Consider the following 24,273-nt stretch of genomic DNA (forward strand, 5'->3'; position numbering starts at 1 on the left):
ACACTAGTGTTTACTAAGCCTGAATTATAGAACGAGACACGGTTTCATCAAACAAATCTGTATATATATATATATTAAAAGCAAAACATTCTATTACAGAAATATAAATTTAAAAATAAATTTGATTTAAAGTTTGAAAATTTCAAAACAACGTGTAAACAGTTTTTAGAAACATTCTTTTAATTTTCAATTGAATGGATTTCAGTTTGAATTAATTTATTTTATTTTTAATTGTAATTTTTTTCAGTTTCAGTTTTACTGTAAAGTGGCTACTTAGTATGCTTTAATTCACTGATATCTGCAGGGTTACAACATTTTTCATTGTAGGTTCCCAGTGTTGTTCGTTCCTCTTTTCTTAATCTTGAGAACAGAGCTAAATAGATGAAATTCCAGATCAGATATGGTCTTGAGGCATCAAATAACTCTATATGAACTTTTGGTTAGGACCGGAAATCACGTAATTTTTTAAATTAAAATATGATTAAAATTTGTTGGAATTGTGATGATGTCAAAATAATTTTGAACCTACTCTGTAAACTCAAAATGTATTAATGTACTTTAATACATTCCGAAACATATATTTTATTATGGAGTGGGGAAATGTACAAAATGGAAGTGAAGCGAATATAAATAAATTCTCTTCCCTGTCAGACTAGAGCACACATTATAATTTTTTTTTTATAAATGTCAGAAAGGAAAATTTAAATCTTTATGCTGGCACTCATAAACCGGATAAAATTTGGAAGAAAAAAACGTATAAACAAGACGTTTTAACAAGGGAGATTCTTGGATGGCAGGAGAGAAAACATCATTGTCTACAATACAAACGAAAATTTTAAAGTTCAATCAACATTTTTTGGTGAAAGTCGAGATTTGCTGTCAGGTGAATACCAAAAATCTACCTAACTAGCAGCCCAATCTGGTCTAATTTCACCCAATCAAGAGAGAGTAGTGTCCAATCTAAAAAAAAATTCAGGGATAAAAGTCTTTAAAAACTCCAAATTTCAAGGACAAAGTAGGAATTTCCCTTTTCAACCTCACAGCTTTACTTTATCCAACATTGTGGATTTAATGGAAAAGAAATTTTTTTTGTTCGAAAAAAAAAAACACTATAATACTCTGTAAGCATTCACGTTGGCTCAAAATAAGAGAGTGAAATTGTTAAGATTTTCCGCCTCATTGTCCACTATCACCCACATGTCTCGTTTATATTGACAATAGACAACCAAAAGTTGTTAAAGCATTGTATCATAAAATTAAAAGATAGTGTCAAGAGTATTCTGACAGAAAACAATCAATTAAAAATAAGACTACAGAAACACACAGAAATTCTGAAAATACAGGAAGACATTAGAATTAATAACAACGTGTGACTGAAGCTATATGAGGGGTGGAATGACATCGTTTTTACATAACCTTAAAACAAATACTGAACAGATGTGAGAGTAAAGTCACATCACATTGTAAAATGAATTGTAACAAAGCATTTGGTTTCAATAATCTTATGGATTTGGAGTATTTGTTTTAAGGTATGAAAATCAATTATTTTTAATAATAATAAGTTCATTGTTAGTTTCCCACCCTTTTGGTTTTTAATATACTTGACAATATTTATTATTAATAGTGGAACAGTCTACCAGAATTTGGAAAAGTGGAAAATAATAAAACATTTGCTGGTCCCAAATAATGTGATATATCACATTATTATATAAAAAAGTTTTATGCTCGATACTTTTTAGTTCTTTAGTATATGGGTTGTGTTAAATGTTGTATATACAGTGCACTGTATATATCCAAAATTCCCTTTGTATTGGTTAAATATTGATGTTATAATTATGTGTGTGCTAAGTTGGTACTATGTGTTTGTAAGCTTATCAGGGGTACTTGTACCCAGAATGCATTATTTCCTAAATTTGAAGGTGATTATTAAAGACTAATTTTTTTGTAAAAGATATGATCTATTTTTAGGTCAGCCTTGGTGTAATAAGCCCTCCAAATTGTTAAAATCCTATTTATTAGGCTATCTAACTCTATCTAAATACATTGACTTCATTTCAATTGTCTATTTCCCTTTTGTCGACAACATCACAGACGGATGATTCTATAATAAAAATGTTGACATTGTTACAAATTTAAATAATCTAACTGTTTACTATTCCTTGGTCTTTTGATGAATCTCAAAAGTATAATTTTAGTCCCTTACAAATCCCAGGGCTGAATCGATCCAGTTGCTATTTTCATTTCAGGCCTGGTCTATTCTGGTTCGACAAAACCCTGCATGAGTCTAAAGTAAACACTTAATGTTCCCACTCTTCAGACTTTCATCGTGGAAAAAAAGAGCAGAAAGTGAAAAAAACCATAAAAATCTGACTGTTGTTTAATACAAAATTAGGGTTTCTCATTTTCCGGTCTTTTGCTTGTTCCCGAATTTCGGGAAAAGTGTGAACTGTATGTTGGGATAGAATTAATTATCCCAAAATCATATTAATAATGCTGTGTAAGATATATATTTAAAATTACCTTTGAACTACATAGAAATTTTCACAAATAGAAAAAATTTATTAAAGTTTGCTGGAAAGTGTATACAACACCAAAAATGCTTTGAACTTAGTTGAAAATTTAAAAAGATGAACTTAGATAAAACTTTTAACTTAAAATGTAATTAACATTTTTTACATAAAACCTAATACAAAATATTATTGTAAATTTTTATAAGATTTTAAAAAACAAAGATGGTCAATGCTCCGATCAATCAATCTTATTCTTATTTTAGTAATGAAAACTCCCGCTACCGAGAATGCCCTTTCCAATTCAGTTGATGTGAGTGGAATCGTCTTTTAATGCATTTAAGAGAAAACAGATATTATGTGTTTTTTACCCATAGCCTGGAAGTTTTCTAGTTTGTTTTCGAGATTGTAGTACTTCTTTTTTCTCTCTAGTATTCTTGATTTGTCTACCTCGACTGCTTTAATAGCAACATGGAGCATATGACTCAATAATTCGGCAGTTCGTTCGGCTTTAATAAATCAGGTTTGTGAAGAAAAACTTCATACTTGCAGACTTCGTACTCGTTTGTATCCTTGCCCAATTTGCCCGACCTGGCGTTACGCAGTTATTGAAGTTACTGGGCATGGTTAAAAATTAAGACAGCATAAGCACAATTATTCCAGATATTACAGGTTCTGACAAGTAAACAATTTTCAGAGTCCTGTCAGAAATAAGTGACGTATTGATTGTTGAGAATTTGTGACATGCCATAACGAACAAAAATTTAAAAAACTAACAAGTACGTTAAAAATTAATAAATACAAATGTATTCTGACAGGTTATGAGTTAATTATAGTTTCTATTTGTAAAATTTCCACAACCTTAACACAAAATAAATAAATAAAAAGTGAACTTTTTAGAAATTTGATGGATTTCTCAGGATGGGAAGAATTTCATGCAATCCCATTTGAGAAACCCTATACAGAATACATATAAATTTACAGTATAATTGTATAAAATTGGTTATATTTACATTTGCTTTCAATAATTCAAAAAACTAATATACAAATTTAAGTTATAAAATGTGTAAAATATTTTGAAGTTTGTATCACTTACCATTAAATCTTCGTATTGATCTGCGAGATACACTCGTTGACAATCTTCAGTTTTGATTTTAAAATTCAATCTTTTCGAAACAACCCTACATTCTGATTTTATGCCACGTTTAATGTCGCGTTTCTTCTCTTTTATTTCCTCTTTCTTACAATCTCTATTGGAATTTACAAAGTATTTTTATTATAAAAAATTCTAAGCAAAGAATTGAAATAAATAAATATATAAAATTAAGTTATTTTTTCTAAATAATTAAAACTATATTTGTTAACAAAACTATGCAAAAATTTAAAAACAAAATGTGGATATTTAAGGTGAAATTTGAAAAAATTGTATCCTATAAATTCCTACTGTCGTCTGTTAGGCCAGTGTTCCGCAACTGGAATGCCGTCACAATGTGAAAGGTGTGACGTGAACTTTTACAATTGTCAAGTTTTATTTATATATTTTTATCACAGTTGCTGTGTTTCTTATGCTTGTATTTCATTCTCTGCCACAGCACTGATGAAATAAGATGATGTTTGTTTACTCTTTATTATAAGCCATGCATTTTTACGTATTCTAAGAAATTAAATGTAAAATAAATTTGCTCACAGGTGTTGATGTCTGTTTAATAATTAATAATAATAATAAGAATGATGATAATAATAATAATAATAGGTTAGTGGCATTACTTAATTCTATTACTAGTATCATATCATACGTTTTTGAGGAGAATAACATTTTAGTGTGCAGTGTTGAGTCATGGGTGTGCCGCAAGTAGAAAAAGGTTGCGTAACACTGTGTTAGGCTGTCCGCCTCTCCTTTCTTAATATAGAGATTGCAGTTACATAGATGAAACCAGAGACCAGATATGGAAACCATAGACACTAGAGGCCCTGATTAATAATATCCCATGCAAAACAGAAGTCATATTATTTCAATTCAAATATTTGTCCTGAAAGATGTCACATACATGATCAGCATAACTCTATTGTTAAAGGAAAAGTATGATATATGTTTGACAATAACAGAAATAAGCTAGGCACTTTGAAGTGAAGTGTAAAAAACCATAATGGATGCAAAAGTCTTATAAGTAAGCATGATATGCAAAAAAAGAAAAATAGCTATATGGGGAACCTCCATATACTTTGACCTTTCGATCCGAAAGTTTTGCTAGCAACTCATTGATAACGAGAAAAAATAAGTTTTGGCTATTTTTGAACTTTTCGATTGCTTATATTTTGGCAACCGCTTGATAAAAATCATTAAATGGTTAATGTGAGCTTAGGCATACAAAATGGCGGCCGGAAGTGCTGCCATCTTGTTTGCACACGCAAATGTGCAAAGAAGATGGGCGACCGTCGACAATAACATAAACGTGCCTATATTTAATCTTTTTTAAAACTAAAACATTTTTAAAACGTAAATTTGTTACTTACTTTTTCCCCTGCTTTTGGCTAGTTTTCCTACTCTTGGACCAGAAACGAAAAATAAAAAAGTCATCATACCACCTATAAATTCAATCATGGACGAAGTGAATTACGAGATTCTATACATCAGTGGTTCGAACAAAATTTGCCTGTATTGTACATAAATTTTACTCCTCTTAAACCCTTTCCCTGCCGTCTGCCACGCCCCCTTATTTTGTAAAACGGCCAAGGTCAAAATAGGTAAATCAGGCAATATTATTTTAAAAATTCACCAAAAATTAAATTATTATTTGATTCATATGAAAAAAATCACATATATTTATCAATATAGTTAGTTTTAAATACGACATTTTTCAATAAAGTTTGTTTGAAAAATTTATGAGAAAAAAAAAATAATATATGATAATTGACATTCAAACTTGAAAATTTGTTACTTTTTGTCAAAATTAACATTGTCTGGTTACTTTATTCTTATTGTCACTGAGCCAGAATGACGTAGAATATTGTTCTGTACAGTTTGATATTACATTTATGCACGTACGTTTATTCGTTGTGAAATTATCGCACATTATATCAAACATTTGTTTGAAATCTGAACTTTATTCTGCTTTCATCTAACATAATTAACTAATATACTTTATTCATTTCATATCAAACAAGACTATATATTTTTGTAATAAACATACGATTACCAATAGCAATAGATGTAACATTTGCTAATATTTTAGATTTAAAAAAAAATTAAAAATTAAAAATTAAAAAAAATATATAAAATATCAGAACTGAAGGTCATAACTTAAATATTTACGATATATTAACATATTATAGCTGAATAAACTTATTATAGCATAAATCAACTTATTATAGCAATATTATTGCATGAATATGCTAAAAATAGAATAAAAAATTATCAGAAAATGAAAAATTAAGAAAAAATAACCGATAATTAAAATTTTTTAAGTCGACAAAACACCACCTGGACAAAAATATGTAGAATGAACGATAAACAAGACGATGCCGTCAAGTGCTGACATCTGTTGTCGATAAATTTTATAAAAATCGATTGTTAACAGAGGTAACGATCAATCGGTACCCTGGCCGTTTTGCTAAACGAATAGGGTAACGATAGATCGGTACCCTGGCCGGGAAAGGGTTAAGAACTATAGTCATACGATTCAGATCTCTCGACTTATCATCTACGCTAGGCAGCGTCTCCATAGAGGTTGGCACCTGCGATCCACGGCCACCTAGCCTTCCATGTTTCGTTCACGTTGTCTTTCGTGTCGGAAATCACTATTACATATACTTGGTTATGACAAATTTAACACGTTTAACACACATTTGCACACTATAAACGCACATTTAAATCATGATTAAACACATTTAACTCAATTTGCACACTTTTAAACACATGTAACACATTTACACACTTCAGATGCAAATTTGAACCACATATAAACCCTTTACAAAATTCTTACCTCACACAATGTTAACACACCTTTAATACACTTTTTTGACATTTAACATGCATTAAACACATTAATGACACGTTTATCATGTTAATTACCATTGACAAACTTTCCTCCTCGATAACTTTAGACTTCGAGTAAATTGTACAAACTTTGGAAAAAAACACAGACACTTTTAAAAAATTAACAACGTACATAATCCGTCTACATTGTAACCAAAATTCGAAATTCACATTATTCCTCATGTTTCCCGAACGGAATTTTTTGATGGATATTTGCATGCAAAGGCATCATTACTATCAGCGCCATCTACATTTATTTTCTAAAAACACTTGCCATCGAGGCTACCGGAAGTGCCGCCATTTTGTATACCTAAGCTCACATTAACCCATTAAATGTTGCACATTAACTAAAAAAACTAGTATCTTTTGAATGAGATATTTAGAATTAATACGGGTGCTTGGTAGCAGATTAGATTATTATTATTATATGCAAAGTTACATATTAGAACACGAATTTCATTTCTCATATTATTATCAGGTTTATTTTTAGGATTAAATGACAAATTAATTTGCTTACATAAATTCTATCACGTTTTTGGTTAGGATAAATTAGGATCAGATGGTGAACACGTGTCACGTGTATAAATTTAGTGCCAGGTCTAGATATACAGTAAAACCTGTCCAAAACAAAATCTGCCTGAATGGAAACATTCTTCGGAATGCAGCCATTTTTTGTGTTTAAAGAAACTTTTTAAAAACACAAACTTGACAAACATGAAAAAATCTTTGGTACCGTACGATTCCAGTTTACACAGGTTTTACCGTTGCATTAAATCTGTCTTTTGGAAAAGTCTATTATTTTGTTTGGTATACTAAGAAAACTCTACTTTAGTCAGCTTTTTTAAATATAATTTATTTTTGCACTCATACTTCCAGAATATTTTAACTCTGATTTACCCTATATAAAAATGAACATTTATAATAGTTCTTCGAGTTTTATGAACAACATTTCAAAATTGTTATATTTGTGGCTAATTTCCACTATATTTCAGAGCTTCGTCAACAATAAATTTTGAAACTAGACAGGAATAGTTTATACATAAAGTGTTGCAAATTATAAGAGCCGGAAACAGAAACATGATCATGAGAAATTATTAACATCCGGAAGGGGAAGATGATCTTTTCTATCTTCTCACTTTTTCACAAGCGAGAAGACAGAAAAGATCACCTTCCTCTTCCGGTATTGACATTATACCGGTGGAACTATATAAGAATTTCCCAGACCTGATTGGATATATGGTAGGTTTGTTTAATAATGTTTATGAATCAGGAATGATCCTTTTGCACTGACATGTATGTAAGAATATTCCTATATTTAAAAAAGGGCTTAGAGATTTACCTGATAATTATAGAGCAATTTCATTACTACCAACAATTTCTAAACTTTTTGTAAAATTTTATGTAAGCAATTGGTAACTTGGTTGAATAAGTTTGAAGTATTGTCGGATTTCCAGGTTGGTTTCTGGTCTGGTTTTACGACACTATTTTCATTTTACATGCTTTAAGAGAAAAGTGTTTAAAGAAGAAACAAGGCAAACTTTACGCTCTTTTCATCGACTTGACATCAACATTGGATTGAGCTATAAATTTGTAAATTTTTTCATTCATTTATATACTAATACAGAGGCATGTGTGTCTAATAAAAATGGTAAATATGATTTTTTTTTTTACTTTAAAAAGTGTGAAACAGAGTTGTGTATTGAGCCGAATATTGTTCAATTTATATCTAAATCTACTTGTAAGTAAATTCAGTGATTCTGAAATAGTGGGTATTGATCTTTTGGAAACAGAGGTGAAAATCTTAACATGTGCAGATGATTTAGTTGTTATGGCCGACTTGCCTGTAGGTCTGCAGAAAATGATAGACTTTTTGGTAGATACACTACAGGAGTTAAAACTTTCTGTTAATATTAATAAATCTAAAATATTAGTATTCCGAAATAAAGGAAAACATTCTAAGAATGAGAATTGGTTTTTACAAAATTGTAAAATAGTAGTAGTTGATGAGTATAAGTATCAGGGTGTATTTTTCCAGTCTAATGGGCATCAATCTACTATAAAATCCATCTTTTTAAAAAAATGGATTCCATCGTATATTATATATTTGGAGTTTCAAAGGGGCCCCCTTTATTTTAATATAATAAAAAATAATTTAAGATAACTATGCAAACAGTCAGTTAGTAAACTTACAGTCTACAAAATTACAGTGCTTACTTGCATATAAGACGAGGTTTTTATTCATTTCTCACTGCTTCAAAAACCTAGGTCATACTATATGTATGAATGAAGGATTCTTTGTCTTTTTACAATAATTTCTGTGAACTGTGTATACTTCATGCTGTCATTATAGGTCTACAGTCTATTTATTGTAAGTTGGGACCTACTACGAACAAATTAAGACACAAACCCCTTTGTTTATTGGTTTAATCCTACATCCATCAATTAAAAACCACATTGCATCTCATTCGTTCGCAGAAAATAGTTTCTCCTTATTTATAAAAACATTAGTGAAATGCAGGTCAGTCAGCAGTGATTATAAATGTAGTTATTTTATATTAGTTAAATTGTTATTTTTAATGAATATTAGCACATTCTGAATCATTACAAATAAACCTTTTCTGGTCATGGCATGTATAATGTTTCAGTTTTGTTTTCCATTCATCACGTATTAAGGCAAACATGGTTGTTTGCTTTAATACGTGCATTTGATAATATTTTGTGATTAAACAAAATAAAATTAGAATTGTATTAATAAATCTAATTTTCTTTATTTTCATCTCTAAAGACACACCTCGTCCTACACGCAAGATCTTATTATACCCGAGTAAATACGGTGTTATCAATTTCTCAAAGAGTAGCGTGAAGAGATCGAATTGTGTCCTTGTTACAAAATTTCAGCTATTGAAATTATCCTGTGATCATGGCCAGATTTACCAATCCAGGGGACCTGAGCACAAATTCAATGGGGGCCCCCCTTAAAGAGTAAGCAAATTTGATGATTTAGAAAATTTACACAAAATACTGTACTTTCAACTAGATTTCAACTAGAAAGTTGTAAATTTCATTTAAAAATAAAGTTATTATAAACATACATATACTTTATTGTGTAAAACTAGTTATTTTAATTCAATTGAAAAATACCTATGTAAAATTTTTTCCGAAATTTTCCGATGTTTCATAGGTTTTTTCCCAAGTTAGATTTTCTTTGCCTGTGGCCCTCATGATTAGGCCACACTATACTGTTGCAGTAATAGGAAAAAATATTATGTTTAAACATAGTTTTGTAGGGGCCCTGGGCACCGGCCCCAAATATCCCTATGTAAATCTGGCCCTGCCTGTGATGTTAAATGAAAGTGATGTCACTGATATTTTAATGAGACTGGCAAATAATTATATAAATCAGTTTAAAGATAGAGCTGCTAACTACAAATATAATAAGTGGTATTTGGATGTTTTTAATGAATGGGGGTTGGTGACCTATTTGAATACAGAAAGACCATTTTGCATTATACTGGCAGTGTTATATGTGCGATGTAATGTATTTAGAAAAATGATGGCGCCTTGTATGGATTATTGTGAATTCTGTGACACTCATGTTAATTTTGATGCTTTTTGTGTAGTAACTGAATGTAAGGCTCTGTCGTCAGTCAGACTAAAGTGTTTTGGTGAAGATTATTTTTCGGTTCAATCATATAAGCAACTGTTATAACATTATAATAAATATCACTGTATTTATAGTTTTATTACTAAGATAAATGGTTAAGGAGTAATTTAGTATAAATTAAACAATTTATACTAAAATACTTTTTTCAGAAATTTAACCATCAGGCAATGTGAATATAGTATATTAGTGGACGATTGACGGTTGGCAGCATTTACGGTCGATGTTTTTGCACATATTATAATGAATAATTTGATTTTCTTCAGATAGTAATTTTTTCTCTATATTATTTTATAGTATTTTTTATGTGTGTCGACTATTTGCTGCCATTTTTGTGTGCGTATTTTATTTCCTTTGTGGATATAACTTCTTATTATTGTTGATTTTGTTTGTTATTGATATTAACTTTATATTAATCTTTTTTTCTTTTAACAAACTAATTGTTACACACTGTACTGTTAATATGAATGTACTTTGTACTGGAATTGATACTAATGATTGTAATGTTTTCTTGTTCTGTTGTAATATGCTCATACATATACGGATTCCCTTGTACTATTAAATAAATAAATAAAAATTGAAAACAAATTGAATTCTATCACACTTCATTTTCTAAAACAACTAAATTGAAATTTTAGCTGTTCTAGGATGCTGATAAATTAAACTGATTGCCTTAACTCTATGAAGTACAGATATTGATAATATTAAAATACTTATTTAATTTCATGTACACCATATATAAAATATTTGCAATGTTTATGAAATATTATCAACTTAAAATTTATATAAATAAATAGATCTATCTATATTGATGTTTTAACTATTCTGTCAATCACTAGAAACAAATATTTATAATGTTAAAAGCATGAAGTGTCTTACCTATTTCACTGTTATAACCAGAATTACTCCAACAATTGGAACAGCTTGTGCTATATCTTAAATACTTATAAAAATTCAAATTCATCTGAAACGATTAAAAACTTATGTTACATTATCACACAAGTTAAATTTTACATAAGAATAAAAAGTAAGAATATTCAAACCAAAATATAAAAACCCATTTAATCCATAAATTCCTTCAAAATAATAATATTTTATATGCAGCATTTCTTTTGATTGTTTTATTATAAAAATTCCTTTACTTCATTCAAATCTGGAGCATTTTCATACCAAATGAATATGTAAAAATTAGAATTTATAAGTTATTAAACTTCAGAATACATCATCTCACCCTCTCTACTTATAAAATATTGAATTCATTCTCTGTTAGAACCACATTTCTTCACTCAAAAGCATCCAAAATTTGAATAAATTCTTTGTATATTATTCTCCCACCCCATTCGTATGATATAAAACATACAAAATATCCATTTCAACTAATTGTTATTAACTATTTAATTGTATTTTTCTGTTATATATAATTAAAATAAGTTCAGCTCTGGCTTATAATAAATGTGATATTTAGAAGCTGTCCATAAATTACGCTTTTATTCCCTCTATCTCATTGTCTCAGTTTGTCCAAGTTTCTGTACTTTTTCCCCCTCTGTGGATGTTCAATAAATCTCCCCATTAAACCTTTATCATTTCACGAATACTAAATACAATAAGTAGAAACAAAACACAAGATATTTCGAAATAAATCTAATAAAATGCATAAACTGTATAAAATTTAATGAAATAAATGGACTTCTACTAAAAGTAAACTTTTCCACTCCCCTTCAGTTCCCAAAGGAAAATGTCTGAAGTCAACACTTCACGAGGCCCCCTAACTCAAATTTTCCTTGACGCCATGAACTTAAAACGCGACACTGTTTATTTGTCTGTTTTAACAATTCGAATAGTGCAATAAACTCAATTGTATTATTTATAATTATTCATAGCAATTCACGCTTATGAATCGTTTACATTGACTGCAATTTTTAATCATATTTTAATTTAAAAAAAAATCACATGACTACGGTTAATCCTTCGGAAGAAAAGTTTACGGTTTTCACATACATAACTCTGTTATCAGATTTAAAAAGGACAGACGAATAATGGGAATCTACAGATCTGAAATTGAAAACTTCAGACTAGTTCATATCACAACTGAAGTCAGGCAAATGATAACCAATAAGTTTTAAAAAAAGAATTAACTAAATCTAAATCCAATGACATAATAAAGGATCCTGGAGCCAACTGTCTCACTAACGTCTGACAGTTTTTATATGTAGACCTGATGGATCCTTTTGAGTTCAGCTGACTTCTCTTACTTCAAAATCATAACATTTTCCCTCACAGTCATGAATTTAAGTAGACAAAGTTCATTTTACAATTTTGGAAGAAGTAATGTAATCATAGAAAGTTTGCAAATGATGCTTTTAAAGCAACACAAGAGTTGTATACAAAAGAACATTTTACTCACCTGTGTATTTTTATGTTCTGAAAGTTCTGATTTAATTCTTCTACAGAAATGTTTGTTATCCTCATTAAATTCTGATTTGCAATTCTTTAAAACTTCAAACTTTACATCACCTTGGTTCAATGTAAATTCTGAGTATTCATTTTCTGGCTCTACTTTTATCTTCATTTTCACAATTTAAAGTATTCTTGTATGTCAACAATCTGTTTTCAATAGAAGGTTTTAAAACTGCCGAGTTTGAGTTTACATTTGCCTAAATAAATAAATAAAATATACATATTAGGAAACACTTACTGTTACATCTGCTAGTCAAATTGAGTGTCATCAATCGATATCAATTAATCTAATAAATATCCATATTAATTTTGCTTGAATTTTTGAATGAGTAAGGGCTATTTCACACGATGACTGACTGCTCCAACCCGATTACAAATATTTAACTTTTTAAATCTGTCCGACTGAAACAACTTGTCTGTCAACTGACTGCTGTTGCCATGGCAAAAATCGTATAGAATCTACTAAGTCTTAGTTCAAAATTATGCCACTATGGCAAATGGCGCCACTAGCGGGAACTTGCTTTGTCAGTGTTTTGAGATTAAAAATGCACTTTAAAATGGTGTTTCGTCATTTTTTATTAATTAGAGACCCAATATAAAAAATATTTTAGTTTTATAAGATTTTTTGCCTACAAACACAAAAAACATCTGGCAACCCTGTTATGAATCATTGTTTTTAGTTATATGTGGTCTTCTGTTCGTGGTAAGTTTTAGTTAAAATGGAGCTGGAGTTCAGTATATGTCACGTCAAATACAAATTTAAACAAAGCTAATATAAACATATGAGGGAGAAACATATAAAAAATAGAGGATTATAGCGATTGCAAGCAAGTTTCAAAAATATTTAAATGCATATTAAATATATATATATATAAAAAAAAAGTATTGTCACATTTCAGCAAATTGCATGACATTTTTATTACTAATAATATTCAGACTTATAATTCATTTAGAGATTTTAAGGAATAGAAACAGAGATATGAAATGGAAAATACAGTTAAGTATATTATAAGAAGTGGTTCAGAAAGGAAGATTAAGTCTAATAGTTCTATATATCATAACAGTCACAGATCTGGTTATTTCAAAAGTAAGGAAAATTATTCTTCATTTAAAAATACAAGGAAGCAAAAAAATTGATGGATTCTGTCGATCCAAAATGAAAGTGAGCTTAAAAGATGATGAAAAGTGTGTTATTATCTTCACTATGCAACATGTAGGCCATCAAAAAGAATTATGTCATACAGTTTTGCCATTGAAGGACAGAAATATATATTAGGAACAAAAATTTCTTCCAGAATACCTTTCAATGCCATAATAGAAGAAGTCAGAGACAGTCTATCAACACCTGAAGAGTTACAAAGACTTCATTTAGTAACAAGAAAGGATCTACATAATATTAAAGTAACTTCAAATTGTCATCAAATTCTGTAAGACATCCAAATGATTCATTAGGTGTAGATGACTGAGTAAATGAAATCATAGATGGCAGTGATGATTGTGTGTTGTTTTATAAACCACAAAGTACAAAATGTGAAAAATATCTTCATTTAGCAGTATGTGACTTTACTTTAGCTATTATGAATGATAGGTTTAGTTTTCCTTGTACTTTTTTGTTTAGTAACAAAACTGACAAGGAGATATTACAGATCTTTTTTCTAAGATTAAAGAACGAGCAAGTTCCCTGTCACCAAACATACTGATGTCAGATATGGCTGATTCATTTTTCAATGGTTGGGTAAATGTTATGGGGAACCTGCTCAAAGATTATATTGTTCATGGAATGTTGACTGTGCATGGCACAAGAACCTCTGTAAAATAAAGTCTAAAGAGAAAAAGACTGAAATGTATAAAATTATACTATCTCTGATGCAAGAAACAGATGAAGAAACTTTTAAATTAATTTCAGCAGAGGGTGATAAACTTGGTTGATGATACTGAAACAACTGATTTTGGACAATATTTCAAAGAAAACTACTAAATATTAGGCTTATTGCTACAGACTACATTGTGGCCTAAATACAAATATGCACACAGAGAATATGCATAAGTGCATTAAACATATATTTGCAAAGAAAGAGAGTAAAGCATGTGGATAAAGCCATTCATGCTTTAATGACTTTTTTAAGAGATAAGATGTATGATAGAATCATTGTATTGCATAAAGGAAAAATAACAAGCAAGCTTTCTAATTTAAGAACAAGGCACAAAACTAGTTTAAGCTTATGCAAAGATCTTGTTATAAAAGAGGATAATACATGAAGAATTCCTTCATCAAATGGATAAGATAGTTATACAGTTGCTATAGTAAAAGAAAATTGTGAATGTCAAATAGTATGTAATAAGTGCAATTCTTGCATTCATATGTACACATGCACATGCATTGATTCAGCTATCAAATTCAATATGTGCAAACACATTCATCTTGTTTGCCAATTGAGAGCTGAATCAGTTTCAAAACAATGTGAAGGACAGCAGGGAGAACTTCTTATATGGGAGAATAATGACGAAAGTAAAAACAGAGTGTTATTAGATTGCTTAAGCAAAAATATCAATAATAATGAACCAAATACATTAAATACAAAAGTGAAGTTAAAAAGGAAAAATGAACTACGTCAACTCGACGAATTAAAAAAATCGTCGAGAATTTACAATTTGTAGAGGAATTTGAAGGTTTAAAGAGACTGTTAAAACCCATAGAGCCCATATTAAAGGCAATTAGAGCAATTATTAACAAACAAAATTTTAATGAGACAAAAATATAATCAAAAAAGAAAAACATTAAGCCTGAACGAGGATTTACTTCCAGTAAGAAGAAGAGAAAGAATGTTTTAATTACCAGAGCATTATCAAAACCCGCCACAGAACAAGAGCACATTGCTTTGAATATCCAAGTTCAATGACATTCTGCTTGGAATCCTTAAATGCAGTTATAAGAATTCTATGCAAGAATGTGTAACATTTAATAGTTATTTTTAATCAAAGCTTTTAAGAAATCTTATTTTACTACTGTAAATCCTAGGTATTTGACAACTCTGATATTTATGTGAAAACTTTTCTTATTGAGTAATGATAAATGTATATTTGAATTGTAAACTTGTTAATTTATATACTTAGAATTTAATGATATTGAAAATTTACTCATTTGCACTTATTATTTGATTTGGTATTTTCCTATTTCTTTAACTAGATTTATTGTAGTAATTTGTTTTCTGCTAACATTATTTAATATTGATTAATTGATTGATTTATTGATTTAAATTAATTCTTACAATGGAGGAACAAATTAGTTACATAATGTTATTAAATATCCATAAAAAAGTAAATTATCACAAAAATTGTAAAGATTTGGAGAAGAAGGAGAAAATCTTAAATAAAGTAAATTTTGACATGTCGTCATTTTTCAAATGATTATACTTGAAATCTTCTCCTAGTACAAAACACTTTAGTTGATATATCACTTGACAAGATTCAAACAAATGTATTTAATATTAAATCTCAAATATTACTTCAATGGAAATTAATGCAAATGAAATCGTAAATAGAGAAGCTAAATGACATCAAATCTCTGTAGCATTGTAGCATTGTACCAGTTTTTCACCATTGGCATTCCTAATATTAATATATTGTTCTATCAGGGATAGATCTGGATAAGAACAATAGGATGATGTCCATGCTATAACCACTTGTCATTTTATTTATTAGAACCAAATCTCAAGATGTAATTTTTATATCTGCCCTTATGGAGTGAGAGAATGTCATACTGTATATGTTACTATTTAATGTTGAAAAATGCTGCATATAAGGAACTATACTGCAATTATGTAGTATGTTATAATTTGTTTAGAAAATGAACATTTAGAAATTGCAAAGTTGTAGTTATTATCTACAGTAATGAATTTATAAGTAATGTTTTTAAGCTATATATACACTTAGTGGAAAAATATCAAATTTTAAGTATCCCTATGTTTTATTTTATTCGTCATTCCATCTGATAATCTTACAATATTAACTTTTTATAGAATAATTCATTTGGGAGCGTGTTGTCCATTCATAAATTTATTTTATTTTGACTTTTAACTAATAATTTGACTCAAAACTGACAAAATCAGTTTCCGCCAGTGGCGCCTGTCGCCGTAGCGGCATAATTTAGAACTAAGACTTAGCAGACTGTAGACGCTTGTGAACCAGTCGGCTATAGCACGAGAGCCCTAACAAAGACAGGCAAGTAAACTCGGTGTTTTCGCGTTGTAGCAGTAAAAAATGGGTGCACAAAGTTAATAGAAGAAAGTGAAGAGATAGCGCGTCAACAACTCACGTCATAGTTTGTAGCTACGAAACCCACGTGATATATGGTAAACAAATGTTGATCCTAGAACCCACCTCGTTTTTATAACTCGTCTGGCAAACACCGTTCTTACATCGTCAGTCCTTTTTCTGAGGTCTTCAGTTATTTTGTTCATCCACCTACTCCCCTTCATTAGGGGCATTGATGCTATTAAATATCGAAGATTTAAGGTCGACGGGGTGGAATCGTATGTATCTCCATCAAACGCATTTTCGTCGCGCAGCTGCACAACCACACAAGCGGCATTTCGGCGCATGCGTACTGTATTCAAGATGGCGATAGATGCGGACACTGCCGTTATGCACGTGTTTACAAATTTTATTTTGTACCGTTCGCTTTATTTAACTACAAGATTTTGGATGAGAGATATTTTCTTGGATCGAGAAGAACTGGCGTACAAAATATGCTTATTCCTCGATCAATATCTGTTGTTAAAGAATACTATTTAGAAAAAGATTCGTTTGTTTTTCCTTTGAATTAAATTATATGTGATTATTTGTGTTAAATTTATTATCCTTTCCTCTTTAATCTAATGTCTGTTATTTCACTTAATTAATGCATCGTTCTTTCTGCCATTAAAACACCACGTGATTTTATTTTCTCACGTGACTACCAGACAAACCGTTATTGGCAACGCGTCATGGCGAACTTGGGTATACTATAGATTACTCCCTATGGAATTTCGTATGTTTGGGTATATATCTGAACTCAGGGGACCGAGACGAGTTCAACGATACTCTACTTTTGGACCGGAGACGAAAAATAAAAAAGTTATCATACTTTTTTCCGGCGATCGCGCGATGATAGGGAGTCGCGTCGCTCTCCGCTAAGTCGGCCTCGCTATCGCGATCGGGAGTCCCGTCGCTTGCCGTTAAATTTGCCTTTAATAGACGTTTCTCCCTTTTTTTACTTTCTTCAAGAACTACCGTGAATTGATCACTAGTTTAGCACATGGCGGCGTGTGGTGGCGAACCATACGAGAGGTCAGTCGGGCCGCCATGATCGCTGCCATAAGTAACATTAACCGAAATGGCGATCGCGCGATAATAGGAAGTCGCGTCGCTCTCGTATCGCGTGTTTAACGCTCCGGGAGATGACCGTAGTCCGACGTCACGGTTTGCAGACTTTACCGCAAGATGGCAATACTAGCAACTACGGCGCCGTCTGCATGAGAGCATTAAAAAAATATGGTAAATTAAAAAGTGTGATAACTTTTTCATTTTTCGTCTCCGGTCCAAAAATAGGGTACCGTTGAACTCGTCTCGGACCCATGAGTTCAAATATATAATCAAAGTCCTGAAATTCCATAGGGAGTTAATGGCTGATAGTACACGCGTCGGCGAACTTAATGACGAATTTACTCGTTACTAGAATTCGTAAATTTTTATAAAACTCATCTCTACCCTGAACGTTAAAGATTTTCCATTTTATAATATTTAAAAATTAAATGTGATAACAGATGGCGCTAGCCAAATTTCAAATGTTGCCGGAAGAGTTGAGTTACTGGTTGCTGGTTTATCTCAAGGTCTATGACCTTGGGTTTATCTTACTATCGAATTTCTCTTTAGAATGGAGATGGAGAGAGAGAGTCCACATAATAACTTAAGTTCAATATACCTGTTAATGTTTTCACAATTATGTTTTAAATCGGAGATATTTTTCTTCTTCTTCGAATCTTTATCTATTTTTTTCCTATGTGCGTCGGAGGTAAGTCTTTCTTTCACACAGACAACAAGTTTTACGCGGCAAACTCCAGGGAACTGTCCTGTGTGAGGGTGACCTCATTTTTAAGTGCAGAACTCCTCCAATTAGAACTGTCGAAACAAGATTTCAACTCTTCCGACACGTGTCTAAAGTTGGACTGTTTAGCATAGCGTTTCCCAAAGTGGGCGCAATGCCCCACAGTGGGTGGATAGTAAATCTAAGGGGCGAAAAGAAGCAAATGGGCGACAGGGAAGACAAGAAGTAGAGTATTTGCCTACAGTGACAGTAGGGAAAGGTTGCGATTACTGATAATCTTTTTCTTTCCTTTTTTTAAAACAGTTGCAAAGGAAGAATGCGTTTAATGATTTCGAGATTTAGAGAAAAATGTACGGTAAGGATACAAAAAGAGAATTTTAGAATAGTTTAGAAAACTTTTTCCTAAAAATATTTTCAAGTCTTACTTACACAAGGAAAGGTTGGTTATGGAGCGTTGGTGTACTTTAACCGAAAAGGAAGTTTTTTCTCCAATTTCGTGTTTTACAAAAATGGGGGAAAATATCAAACAAATATAACAAACTATCTTAAAAGTAAATTATGAACTGAGGATCATCATGTAATATTAATTTTGCGTTGAATTTCCTGCATTAATTATACTATTTTTAATTAATTGCAACTGTCGTTTCTTTCCATATAACTATTAAAAATGATTTTACTGTTGTTTCGCACAAAAGATAATGAAATTTATATTCATTTTCATTTTTTAGTAGTTTTATTTATTTATTTTATAAATTTACCTGCTTTTTAATTTTATTTGTTCATAATACGAGAGTTAGCATTGAACTATCAGGCTACTTACGTACTCAGGATCTACATAGGGACTAATAGGACTCACACCCTGGGCCCCCAAGTATCAAGGGCATACAAAAATTGAATGATTATCATAAATTTTAATACATTTTTATTAATATTTCATAAATAAATATATTTCAACGCTGAAGAGTCGCTGAAGGATTTTTGTTACTTTAAAAATTCTTAACTTTTAATCATATAACATGTGATTTTATGGCTGCAAGTATCATGTGTGCTGGAGACGTGTTACCACTGGAGTCTCTTCCGTTAACCTTGAGAGTGCACCCCTTGTTTACTGTTACAAAGGGAACAATAGTAATGAGCTTATCGTCTTTCCTTATTCCTTGCTCTAAATTTCGAATGAACATTCATTAATTAATTAATTATTGATTGAATACAGATTGTTGACATACGAGAAAATCGTAAATCGAGAAAATGAAGATAAAAGAAGAGTTAGAAACGAAATATTCGGACTTTACGGTTGAAGGAAACGAAGAGAAATTTAAAGTCGATTTAAAGAATTTCAAGAAAGAATTTAATACAGATGTAAAGTGTTATAAAACAATTAAATCGGAATCCTTAGAGGTGAGTGAAAAATATTTTTTTGTAAGATCTCGGTGTTGCTTTAATAACGAGAAACACAACTGAAATGCTAAAATATAAAGTGGGAAATAGAAAAAAATATATTTTTCAATTGTATGTTTGTATAAATAACGGCCCATCAACGTTAAACTGAGCTTCGATATTTTCGATTTTAAGTAAAAGACATTTTGGCTGTTTACTATGAAATTTGATGTTTTGGCCGTGGTGTTCGTTTTAAAAAAAAACGAAATTCTACATGGTAGCTTGTATATAAGGGGCATTGATGCTAGTAAAGTTTGTTTCGTGGGGAAGGTCAAGAGGATGTAGAAATAGAGGGTGGTCGCAATGACATTTTATGATAGGAAAGCATTAAATTATTTGCTATCTGTTGCATTAATTTACTCACCTCTATAGGTTATGATAGGGAAGCGTATTACACCATTTAAAGGTGATGATAGGGAAGCATAACCTGTTGCATTAACTCATTTCTAAAGGTTGTGATTTAATTGTTTTATAACCCTTCACATCAGTATTGAATTCCCCCCTGAAATTTTTAAAATCAACTTCAAATTTTCTTTCGTTTCTTTTGATTATAAAGTTTGAATGTTTCGTTTCTAACTCTTCTTTTATCTTCATTTTCTTGATTTACAATATTCTCGTATGTCAACAATCTGTATTGAATCAAAGAATTAATTATAGTTAATTAATAAATGTTTATTTGAAATTTAGAGCAAAGACGAATAAAGTCATGACTAATATTCCCATTTGTGTTGCCACCTTTACAAAATCGCCGACCCGGACGGCAGGTCAGGTTTGTTCGAACAGAAGTTCCTGACGCATGCGCAATATCATTTTACAATGCGACGAATAACGTGCATGCTGGTTCTAAATCAGTTACAGTTAGGGATTAGGGACTTGCGTATGAGTAACATACAAGCAAAAAATAATAATAATAATACTAAATAAATAAATAAATAAATGGGTCGAGAGGCAGGTTGCGCGTCACACGTCAGCATAAACAGAGTAACATGGCAGAATGTCAGATGAATTTCAGTGAGTGTGAGGTTTTTCGTTGTTTAAACGGTGTAAATTTATAACAATATTTGCAAGAACTTTGTTTCATTGTAATTTCACAATTTCTACGAAATTCCCAGACAAAATTAATAGTTTATCCAGGCAGTGAGTCAATTCCCGGACTGTCCAGGTGAAAACCGGACAGGTGGTAACACTAATTCTCGTTGCTTTCCTATCATCAAATATGCCCAAGCATTTGTGCTCTATGCCGAAAAATTGAATTATTATCATAAATTTTAAAACGTTTTTATTAATATTTTATAAGTAAATATATTTCAACTCTGATTCTTATGTTATTAAATTGCGATTTGAAATGAATTTTAAACCTCAGTTTAAAAATTCTTAACTATTAACCATATAAGTGATTTTATGGTTAATAGTTAAGAATACATAATACATCACACACAAAGTCTGAGCACCCATTACACTCCATTAATTCTCACTTTGTGTCCTTACCATAAAATCACTGTACGATGTACTGTACAGTGCATTACGTATCTGCGTGTCACTTTCACACACTTCGTTTCATATATATTACATAAATGTATATGCAATAAATACTTCTTTTAATGCAAGTAATGTAAAAGTATGTACTAAGTATATAGGGATTTATTTTCATGTGCATTCTAAGTCAAGAAATATCCTGTCCTCGTGGAATTTCAACATGCCTTAGAAGCACATATTGCTTGGTACATAAGTCAACAGATAGCACTTACTGTGTGATTAATACAGCTTTCCTTGAATTTAAAATAATTATATGCACAAGGACTTAGTAACTAAAGTAAAAAAGTAACTTGGCATTGATATAACTGTTTGGCAAATAATTTAATGCAAAAAATAGCATATAAGGGTTGATAGGGTGTAAATTTACATATTATTAATTATTATAAAATAGGAAAAGACTTAACTTTGAGGATAGAGATAAGTTTATAAAACATTGTAAATGGTATCAAGTAAAATCTTCATTAGGTCTGACCCCTCAAGGCAAATGATACACGATCAGTGGCGAGCCGTCTATGGAAACTGTGGAAACATTGCTTTTTTTTTGTATTTTCTAAAATAGATATACACATTATGCGATTATATTCATATTTTAACGTATTACAAATTTCTATAATATATCTGAAAAACAATGATAAGATTTGTAAGTAGTGTATATAGCAATTCTAGCTCACCTAAATACGAACGCCTCAAAATGTGAACAATTTCGAAATTGTATGATTTTTATGACTTTTAATCATAAAATTTTAAAATCAAATAACTTAAAAAACATAAAAAATCATGAAAAATTAAACAATTTCAAAACCATTCACAATTTGAATTGTTCATATGAATCAAAATGTGAATGAGAAAATAAAAAAGTACCCAAAAAACAATAGATTCAAAAATAAAAAAATTATCTATCAATATGTAAAAATCTTTCTTGTGGTGTACATAAAAATCTTTTACGAGGTGTAACAAAATAATTCATTTTACGTGTATGCCCGCTTCTATCCTTATAAATATAATATGTCTCATCATTGTGAGTTGTTGCCAACTTAAGATCAGTTTTCATTTATTTAGAAAAAAATTTATTCAATAAAATTTCATTCATTACAAATTTTAGCTAATAACCAAACAACTATATTTTTATAATTATTTTCAATAAATTTGTCGCCTTTTTTAAATTAAAGGAAAAATTTTATAGTGGAAATATTTTTCTTCCATAGTTGTTAATACTCCTATGATTAAAGTTGGAGAACATAAATGTTGTAACAGAAAAATAATCTCTGACTCTTCTACGTAGTCTTTAAAAATGAATATATAATAAAAAAGCGGGTTGCCCTAGTTTAAATAATTTTTCCATTTGTCTTTCTATAAAGAGCAGTCTGTCAAATAATATAACGTAATCTTTTCTTATTTTAGATAAATATTAAAAGTGAACCAATTTCCACAAACAACACAAACGGATCCATTATTTGGAGTCATTCTGATTGTAAAATCAACAGAGGTAAGACGCTTAATACTTTTAATACTGTGAAAGTATTTTTCTAGTGATAAGAATAATACGTAATACAAAAATTTCTAATTATATCAATCAAATTGATAACATTTGAAAAACTTTGCAAATATGTTGTTTATAGTGAATAAGGATTTAAATAGAATTTAATATTATCAATTGCATTTAATTTAGTTGACAGATTTAAAACTGTCAATTCAATAGATCAGAATTTTACAACAGAAAATTCCAACTTAAATGTTTTAGATTTCAATGAAACGAGCAATTATTTATTATGGCATCATCACAAGCTGGGTTGCAAGTTATAATCATATTTTTAATGTATTTAATTTAAAATAATGCTCCTTAACTCAAATTAATAGTGGGTTGCCTCTGTACATTATACTTTTCCTTTGACAATGGAGTTGTGCCGGTCATATATTAACTGTTTTCGGGAGAAAAGATTTTCATTGAAATAATGTGACTTTCGACGTTCATCAAAACTTCGTACCAATTTAATCGGTGTCTCGTGTCTTTAATTTTTTCATATTATCTGTTTATGGCATTGATGTTTGTCCGTTCTTGATATTAAGGAAAGAATGCCACAAGACAGAGGACAGTGAGGGTAGTGTAACTGGTAACGTGTCTGCACGGATAGCAGAAGTTGCGGGTTTGAGTCCCGCTTTGGGTTGATTCTTTTCTTCCAGTTAAGCCTAAATTTATTTAAATTATTTAATTAAAATTCTAATTATTATAATTTAGCAAGAGATGGCACCTAACGCCTAACTCTAGTACCAAATTATCTTAATTTATTAATATTACTATAGCCATTTGCTAGACCGATAATTCGGCAGTTGTTGATTTTTATGTATAACGAGTTAGTTGTTGTTTATTTAAGAGTCATACATTTAACTGCGATTAGATGTTTAAGAATTATATGTAACCACATATATCGCATTAATATAAGTTTTGAAGTTAATGAAAATATTTTCGAATGATCAGAATTATTGAATAACAACTCATGAGTTGTGATTTTGGTTTGTTCATGGATCTGCTAAAATAATAAAGAAAATCTATTGA

At 30.3% G+C, this 24,273-nt stretch overlaps 2 protein-coding genes across 3 annotated transcripts in view; one reads left to right on the forward strand and one right to left on the reverse strand.

Annotated features, from left to right (window-relative positions):
* LOC136980560 (uncharacterized) overlaps window positions 1–24,273 on the forward strand; it is an 88,773-nt gene that overhangs the window by 21,982 nt on the left and 42,518 nt on the right.
* On the reverse strand, window positions 158–17,242 carry LOC136980574 (uncharacterized). Of its 2 annotated transcripts, XM_067276714.1 has the most exons (4): window positions 12,609–12,858; window positions 11,084–11,168; window positions 3,604–3,755; window positions 158–373 (listed from the first exon to the last, which is right to left on the reverse strand). In XM_067276714.1, the coding sequence occupies exons 1-4, from the start codon at window positions 12,771–12,773 to the stop codon at window positions 356–358; spliced, it is 420 nt and encodes a 139-aa protein (XP_067132815.1). In that variant the 5' UTR covers window positions 12,774–12,858; the 3' UTR covers window positions 158–355. The 2 variants fall into 2 exon arrangements, 1 of the variants encoding a protein (XP_067132815.1); XR_010881575.1 differs by lacking the exons at window positions 11,084–11,168; window positions 12,609–12,858 and adding an exon at window positions 17,042–17,242 and having other exon boundaries at window positions 3,604–3,757.

The sequence above is a fragment of the Centruroides vittatus genome, unplaced genomic scaffold, assembly GCF_030686945.1.
Source record: "Centruroides vittatus isolate TY-2023 unplaced genomic scaffold, ASM3068694v2 contig_711, whole genome shotgun sequence".
Taxonomy (NCBI): domain Eukaryota; kingdom Metazoa; phylum Arthropoda; class Arachnida; order Scorpiones; family Buthidae; genus Centruroides; species Centruroides vittatus.

Bases quoted from the DNA above. Each gene is read 5' to 3' on its own strand.
- LOC136980574 (XM_067276714.1), bottom strand. From the start codon at position 12,773: ATGAAGATAAAAGTAGAGCCAGAAAATGAATACTCAGAATTTACATTG. The intron at 11,169-12,608 runs GTGAGTAAAATG...TAATCGTTTCAG, and splicing joins CAGAACATAAAAATACACAG to ATGAATTTGAATTTTTATAA. The intron at 3,756-11,083 runs GTAAGACACTTC...ATTCCAATAGAG, and splicing joins TGGTTATAACAGTGAAATAG to ATTGTAAGAAAGAGGAAATA.